This window comes from Aspergillus brasiliensis (genome assembly GCF_001889945.1).
Source record: "Aspergillus brasiliensis CBS 101740 unplaced genomic scaffold ASPBRscaffold_6, whole genome shotgun sequence".
Lineage (NCBI taxonomy): Eukaryota > Fungi > Ascomycota > Eurotiomycetes > Eurotiales > Aspergillaceae > Aspergillus > Aspergillus brasiliensis.
Window position 1 is genome coordinate 560,214 of NW_027137447.1, and position 7,944 is coordinate 568,157.

Below are 7,944 nucleotides of genomic sequence, written 5' to 3' on the forward strand. Positions count from 1 at the left end.
TTTTAGTGCCTATGTTCCATTCCAACGAGACGCAAGGCAAAAGGGCAGGCCCGCGGATTGATATGATTCCAACGCATATTGCCTGCAGTGGCGTAACGGTAGAACGTCACCAGGAAGGCCCTTTGCTTAGCATTCTAGGGACTGAAGAAAGGAATGATGAAAAAAAAAAATTAGATTCTGGAGATAATCCAGCCTAAGAGATAATATATTGAGAAAGAAACAATATCTATCTGTATAGAAGCTTTCATCTGTACGGAGAAGGGGAAAAAGATAAACCAAGGATGGATAATATTCCCAACAAGGCAGCCACACCTCTCGACGCCCAACCCCGCACACCTTGGGATTACTACCTCAAATTTCAGCGATTCTCCTTGAAACCACCCAGTCTCAAAAGCACGACTCAGGGGTGTATATATACATCAGCTTAACCCTTAAGCGCACATATATTATCCCTGTATGCCTTCAGGTGATTTAGCTGATTCCTTAACTCGACCATTACCACTGGAATAGCGTGAAAGCTACCACCCCAGGAACCACTTGACTACGTTCCTAACTTTAGCCATTAAAATGGGTGAGACTTCGCTGTGCGAAGTATGTGCCGGGCTCAATATTTTCATTCGAGAAATTCAATGTTCAAGTGCCTGAAACTGCCGAATCAAGTGTTGTGTTTAGTGACCCGCACCTATCGGGCTTACAACCAGTCGATCTAGGCTTCCTGGACGCAATATATAGCCGGCGGATTGCCAGTTCTGCTCGCTCATATACCGAGCCACTCGCGCTGGTCCACAAGCTTCTGTGGGACACGATGGCCTTGACTCCAATGGGGCTCGTATATCATGCAAAATGGAATGGCATCTTGACATACGCAATTCTAAGACATCAGCAAAGACCCGTAGGATTGCAATATTCACGTCGTGCACTACAATTCCCTCCATTCATGTCATTCCACTTGCGACACCTGAAGATCGCGCAATAGGGTTTGGGACCCGTATTCTGCAGCGTGCGAATCTCCAGTGTCTGGATCAGTGGTTTCGAGCGTGTAAACAACACCACACGTGCACAAACAATGAGGGAAGTGAGAGCGCTCTCTGGCCCGCAAGGCTCATCAACATCAGTGGTCAGGTAGTAAAAGTGGTCTCTGCATCTCAGGGAATGGAGTATGCCGCCTTAAGCTATATCTGGGGCATTCAACCGTTTTTGAAATTGACACGATCGAGCTATGAGGACTTAACTACTACTGCGGGCTTTCCTTTGGATGAGCTCCCACCTACCATTAGGGGAGCTTGCTCTGTTGCTCGCAGACTTGGGGTCTGTTATATATGGGTAGATGCCATATGCATCATCCAGGACGACAATGAGGACAAAGAGAGAGAGATCAGCAAAATGCATGGCATATACAGCCAAGCCATCATTACAATCTGTGCAGCGTCGGGAACAGTGTCCGATGGGATTGCAGGAATACGCGACGTTGTCCGACCTCCGCAGGAGAATGTTTCCGAGATTCAACAGCAACGAGTAACCGCTCTTCATACTGTTTCACATCTCATCTCCGCAACTCAGTGGGACTCAAGGGGATGGACATTCCAGGAGCGTATGCTGTCGAGGCGTTGCATCATTTTCACCCCTACGGAAATGATTTGGCAGTGCCAGGACGCCACATGGCGGGAGTCTATTTCCTTACCTCTCTCTGAGAAGTCCTGGACGTTGGATTCTATCGAATCCCCTTACGTGGCAGCGGAGGGAAATCCCATTCGGCGCTACGCTTCCTGCGTTGAATTATACAGCGGGCGACTACTCACATTTGGCCAAGATAAACTCGCAGCATTCGAAGGTCTCGGTCATAATTTGGCCGCAGGGCTGAAATCGAATATGTTATCTGGTCTTCCTCGGCGTTACTTTGATTGGGCGATGTTATGGGACTCCAAAGAGGGGGGCCCCAGGCTTCCATACTTTCCCAGTTGGTCATGGTGTGGATGGGATCGCAAAGTGGAATGGCGGGTTTCCATGTTAAGCGGAGTGCTTTTCAATTTACACGCTTGGCTAAAGACTCGCACTTGGGTGATTTGGCGGTACGCTGATGGCGGGAAGTGGAAATTAGTCTGGGATGTTGAGAATCAGTCTACATCGACTGGCGATGGAAGATGGAATGGATATTCTGGAGGACCTGAGCCCTACGGTCGAGATATCCAGGAAGTTCTGCACAGCATCGGTGAAATTTTGGGGCTGGAAGAGCCAGAGACCACAGCTGGTTATCTAGTCGACAGCAGCGCTCTCACACCAGCCAGTGGTCCGAACCAGCTGAGTTTTACCACGTTCACAGGCACCTTTGCATTGTCCAGATATACCCTATCCACGGCGATGTTCCCATCAAGGCAGGAGGGCCTCCGCCGCTTTGGTATAACCGACAAGGCCGGTGACTGGTGTGGTACGGTCATGCTCGATGCTGCCCAATGGCTACATGAGGTTGGTGGGCTTTTCGAGTTCGCTGCTATCTCCACGGCGCGAGACTAGTCGATGGAGGAGCTTGACTCGTGGCACTACTACATTGCTCAGGAAAGGGAGCAGGCTGACTGGTACTGCTTCTACGCAATCATGATGAAGCCCGTAGACCCAGAACTTGGTATCTATGAGAGGGTAGGTCTAGCCAAGATATTCCGATCGGCTTTTCGTACCGGGTCGTATTGGAAACCTGGTTGGAAGCAGATCATCCTACAATAGCACAAACTCTGAACGCATCATGAGGCTACGGATTGCTCCATTTCCTCTAACCCAAAAGGACAACACCTCACGAGGATATATTTGCTGCACGCACTGGTTAGTATCTCTGCTGAAGTCCCTTATGTTGACCCTACTCGACTCTCCAATATCGATCAGCTTGGAAACCAAGCCGCAACATCGGCCTGCCTCTATTAGAAACTATGCATGCAAGCTCTGGGGCCAGTATACAGCTCTCTAAGATGCGCTAAAAAGTGCTATTTATGGACTTGTCTATCGTCTCAAGACAGCAGAAGACTATAGCTATCAAACGGACAATTTCCCGGACCGATCCGTGTCTGACGGGAGCGAGCCCGTGGATGACTTGGGTTAAAGTTTTCAGAATTTTCGGCAACGTTCGTGACTTGACTGATGGCACTGTTGATCTGGAACTTGGCTAAGAGTATGAAGAGGGCAGTTGAGAACTCGTAAGGCATTAAATAACAGAGAAAAGGGGGCATATAGACTGATGACCATCACTCGGGTTGAGTACATCGAACATACAAGTTGTTTGGGCGAGCCAGGAAGTTCCTATCTGGGATAGGTCACAGCGATTAAAGTGCCTCGAACAGGGTTTTCCTCCGGATGAAAAGGAATTCAATCCTTTCTGCGGCGGATTTCATCACTATTTCCAATGCTGCACCCAAGAGACTATCTCTAATAGGCGGTTTCCGGCCTCGGTAGGGGAAATAATTGCTTTTTAGGGCATATTGGGCATTGTTATGGCATAACTACGATGGGTGATTCCACGTCCTATTGCCTCTGTCAATTCCAGCATATTTGCATTTCTCTAGGAGACTTCTGAGGGAGGCTTCCTCGCTGGTCCAATATATAGAGCCATAGGAAGAAATTTCTAGCAGTTATAAACTATACTATACTACTAAGTCAGGACACGCACTTCCACTCACGGGAGCACACATGAGCATATTAATTGAGCCAATTAGGGCGCGAGAAAAGGCATCGTGGCTAGGGCATTTCTGGGTTAGGAACTCCTTGTAGGCCGGCCTGAGGGATTTGAATGACAGTGGGAACCGTGTTGATTCGACGCCGTTAAGCGAAACCACCAGGATATCGGTGGATGATGGATATGGGATGAGCCAAATTAGATTGCTGCCTAGTCCGAGAGCAACAGTTAAGCTTTTAACCCTGCGAATCTTCGTCCTTTTGATTTGTCCATCACCACAAGAGGCCCACCAGCAAGGGAAGGGGATCATGACAAAGACGGAGAATAATGGCGCTGCCCGTCATGCCGTTGCCCTACTGCTGCTGCCTCGTCAGGGTCTCCCCTTTCAGTCTGGTCTTGGGGCTGGCTGTTGGCTTTTAATAGTATATTCCCTTATCAAACATAGATTTTTATTGTTTTCCTTCCCTCTGCCTTTTTTTTTCTCTTCCTCTTCCCCTCCCATCTTTCTCTCTTCTCTTCCTCTCACTCACTTACTCTATACTAACTGCAATCTTCCAAGACACCAAAGTGTCTGGTTTTGACTCTGAATGGCTGATCCTCGCTCTATGAACTCTCTTGTCTCCATCATCTCCTCGATCCCAGGCCCGTTGGCTGGGCTGCAATCCTCTCGCGAGTCTGCAAACGCAACTCGTCCACCTTAACTCCCCCTGTGGGGTCAATGAGCCTGAACACCTGGGCAATTGCACTGTTTTGGATCCAACATCCGGCAGCGATTGCTTTGGTCGATCACGATGAAATACTTCAGGCCTGTTTTTCGATGCGAGATGGAGGGGGCGGCGGAGACACAGCGAGTGGCAATTATTAGGGAGGATGAAAAGGTTGATGCCGCTGTTGTGGTGGCTAGTGAAGATGTTTCCGGGTACAGGATCAAGACGAGCCCGAGGCTGGTGGACCGCTGGCTGGATGCGTCTGTCCGGCTGGCTGGGTCAGCCCCGGTCTTTCTGTTCATCATCGCTGGCCTGTTGACGTGGGCCTTGATGGGCATTCGGTTCGGCAACTCGGACGTCTGGGTGGCTGCCATCTCCGACGTCCAGGCGATTCTCTGTTATGTGTTCGATTCGTTCCTCATGCGCCAGCTGCTCCGTGAGTACTTCGAGCAGCGCGAAGCCATCATCGAGATCCAGTCTCGGTGCAACAGTCATCAACGTATGATCGATCGTGTCAAGAAGAAGCTGGGAGCCGAAGGGATTCGTCGGGTCTCCGAGGAGTGCAATGATGAGCCGCTTGCACCGCTGGACCATGGGCTGCGCACGCAGTCTCTCTTTGCCCGGTGCATCATCGTCTCGGCCAAGACGTTCGGACATGTCATCAGCGGCGGTCTCTACTGGGTCTGCATCTTCATCTGGCTCGGCTTCGGCCCGCATTGCAACTGGTCGAATCGGTGGCAACTCTACATCAACGACGCGACCTCAGCGCTGATGATACTGGTCTTTGCGTTCCTGGCCTGTCTGCGCGAATGCTATGCCGACTATACGAACACCTGCCTGGACGCCATCTTCAGACTCGATTCGACGCTCGAGAAGGAGCTTCGTCGTCTCAGCGAGGATGACCTGCCCAACCAGATGGAGGTCTGGTTGCCTCCGAAGGAGAACTCCCTACAAGTGCTGATCTTCTACTACGCCGACATCATTGGCACCTTGGTCGGCATGATCTTCCTCGTGCTGGTCGTCATCGCCTGGGCAGCCATCGGCCCGGTCCTTCACTTTGATAGTAATTGGTGGCTACTCATCGGCACGTACGCAGGGTTGGTTGGTCTGTTCGACAGTTTCGTCCTCCGCAACATCCAAGGCAAGGTACACCAGTACATCAACCATCAAATTCGGATCGTGGAGAAGGACGACTTGGGACTCTTCGCGGGCCTGTCACTGGCCGTTCCTTCCACTGCCAACACCAAGCGCCCGTCGCTGAGCCAGCGCGTCTCCCGCTGGATGGATGCCGTCAGCTCCCATCTTTTCATGGTCATCGGCGGGTTCTTCCTCACCATTGGTTGTCTGGTCGCTTCAAGCGCGATGAAGTGGAGTCTCACGGGACAGTTGATTTCGAATGTGCCTCCCAGCATCATCGAGACCTTCTTCATGCTCATTCTCATCACTGGTCAGAATGATGCAGAGGCTAGCGCCCATATCGACTTGACCAACATTTACTACCGACGCCAGCGACTGCTGTCATTCATGAAGCATACAAAGGAGCTTTCCAAGGATGCTGCAGTCTCTGCATAGTGAACACCCGTCTGCTCTCGTCCATAGCTTCCGGCCCGGGCGCCAGGAGTAACCCGACGTTGAGAAAGCTTGTAGTGGCGGAGGATCTGGTATCGCGGAATGAGTCGTGCAGGCCGTGGTAGCTCTTCACCCAACTAGATAGCTTGAGTGGCAGAGAGTGGTTGCCGAGCCAGGGGTGTCGCGTCCGCATTCAGGACCGGATCGGTTAGTCTAAAATGGGATGATTCCCATTCAGACGTTGATGCGAGCGATTCTCTCCATGGTCCCTTCACCTCCCTTTCTTTAACAAACACAGGTGGATTTGATGGCTACTAATCTCATGCCAATACAGCGCCACACTAGACAATCAAGCCATGGAGTGATTTTTAATGATAAGCTAGGACAGAGGCTCTGCTCTTCCATGCCAGGGGCCTGATCGTAGCATGTGCACGTAGTAGTCTCAGCTAAGTTTTCAGTTCGGCGAAAGATTAGGGAGCTGGTTCGAGCAAATATAAGGCAGAATTTGGAGTTGTTTGAGCAGGAGTTTTCAACCTTGGACTAGGAGCAGATTGTGGTCGTACCTAACACCCTAAAATTGCGCAATCAGTCTCGATGATTACAAGATAGATTCTATGCTTTGCCCAAGAACTGGTCCAGTAACATCGAAATATTCAGCGAGTTGGATGTTTCTTCGAACACGAGATATTTCGTAGCCCTTCTAGAGTCGTCATTTCCTGCGCCACCAAATGGGTCCCCGAAAACCGCGAAATAACTTCAGAAACCTTTGGTCTATAAATTCAGACCAATATCGGTCAGTCAGCATATCTACTCCGTCAACTCTTAATGACAGTTGAACCACTGGCAGAGCACCATGGGGGGGTCCAAGAGCAATTTTGGGGAATGAAAAGCGCGCATGGTGGAGGATCAAATTTCGACAGCGGCTGGCGGAACATAATATAGTACGTGACAGACGGTGACTGATAAATGTGTCCTAACAATGCAGCACCTGAGCAAACATTCTGTTCGTGCCTATATGCGACTTTATCATGAGGTTAGAAAGTCCTTCTGTGCTACTGCTCGAGAGACTATGGACAAATCGAGCCTCACTCCGCTCTGTACTGAGTCGGAGGGGATTGTCTTAGAGCAGCGCGATGTGAATCGCATCCAAGAGCTCACAAACGAAAACGTTCGTCTCGCAGAGGAACTCGGCAGAATGAAAGAGGAGGCAATAATATTAGCACATGCCAAGACTCTAGCGGAAAGTGAGGCAAAGAAAAAGAGAGAGATCATGTTACAGGAGGCACAGGCGACAATCCAATGTCACCAGCAGGATGCGCAGCAATGGATGGCAGTAGCAGAAACATAACAAACTAGCTGCATACAGTGCTCGGATGCCCTTAGACGGCTTATCAATCTTGCCGAAGGTGCTCAAAGTCATGTTTCTATCGCGTTTCCGAATTCTACACCGCTGTAGAAAAACAAATTGATATATGTATACATGTAGACAGAGGGTAGATGAGTTTCAAGCAGGTGTTCTGTTTGTCATGGCACATGAGTAACAATATCGAGTTACAGTAGTTAGCAGGAAACAATCCACCAACGGCCACATGGCTAGTCACTACTGATAGATTGACCAACCTTCCCGAGTGCTGAACACTTGTCCTGCCTGAGTCCCGCTTCTTCCACTGGCTGGATCCACCTGGCCCACCTCGGCCCGTCGCAGTCAAGTGTTCAACAGTCAAAGAATAAACCTAGCGGACAAACTGAGAATCTGACCATCCACAAGCCTACTTGACTTGCTACCCATAACATCAGCCAGGCTCCCTGCAAGTCTGGCTAGGCGGAGCAGAGACCGAGGTTCGTCTTGATGTTTAGTTTGATCAGTTTGATTCTCTGTTGATCAGTTTGATTCTATATTTGATCAGTTTGATCTGTTTGATTCCATGTTAATCAGTTTGATTTTGTTTGATCTGTTTGATTAGTTTGATTCCATGTTAATCAGTTTGGTTCCGTTTGATTCAGTTTGAT

General features: G+C 49.8%; 3 protein-coding genes across 3 annotated transcripts; all 3 read left to right on the top strand.

Moving 5' to 3' along the window:
• Window positions 1–567: 567 nt before the first annotated feature.
• Window positions 568–2,718, top strand: ASPBRDRAFT_54997 (HET domain-containing protein; the record flags this gene model as incomplete). Its single annotated transcript, XM_067627327.1, has 4 exons — window positions 568–591; window positions 623–700; window positions 733–2,463; window positions 2,512–2,718. 4 exons carry the CDS (start codon window positions 568–570, stop codon window positions 2,716–2,718), a joined length of 2,040 nt encoding a protein of 679 aa, XP_067478954.1.
• A 1,626-nt stretch (window positions 2,719–4,344) lies between these two features.
• ASPBRDRAFT_575042 (uncharacterized protein) lies at window positions 4,345–6,425 on the top strand. The gene has a single exon (XM_067627753.1). The coding sequence runs from the start codon at window positions 4,450–4,452 to the stop codon at window positions 5,935–5,937; it is 1,488 nt and encodes a 495-aa protein (XP_067478955.1). The 5' UTR covers window positions 4,345–4,449; the 3' UTR covers window positions 5,938–6,425.
• On the top strand, window positions 6,426–7,615 carry ASPBRDRAFT_575060 (uncharacterized protein). The gene has a single exon (XM_067627754.1). The coding sequence runs from the start codon at window positions 6,914–6,916 to the stop codon at window positions 7,280–7,282; it is 369 nt and encodes a 122-aa protein (XP_067478956.1). The 5' UTR covers window positions 6,426–6,913; the 3' UTR covers window positions 7,283–7,615.
• The last annotated feature ends 329 nt before the right edge of the window (window positions 7,616–7,944 follow it).

What these genes read in the sequence shown, in the direction of transcription:
- ASPBRDRAFT_575042 (XM_067627753.1), top strand. Translation starts at nt 4,450, where the DNA reads ATGAAATACTTCAGGCCTGTTTTTCGATGCGAGATGGAGGGGGCGGCG.
- ASPBRDRAFT_575060 (XM_067627754.1), top strand. Translation starts at nt 6,914, where the DNA reads ATGCAGCACCTGAGCAAACATTCTGTTCGTGCCTATATGCGACTTTAT.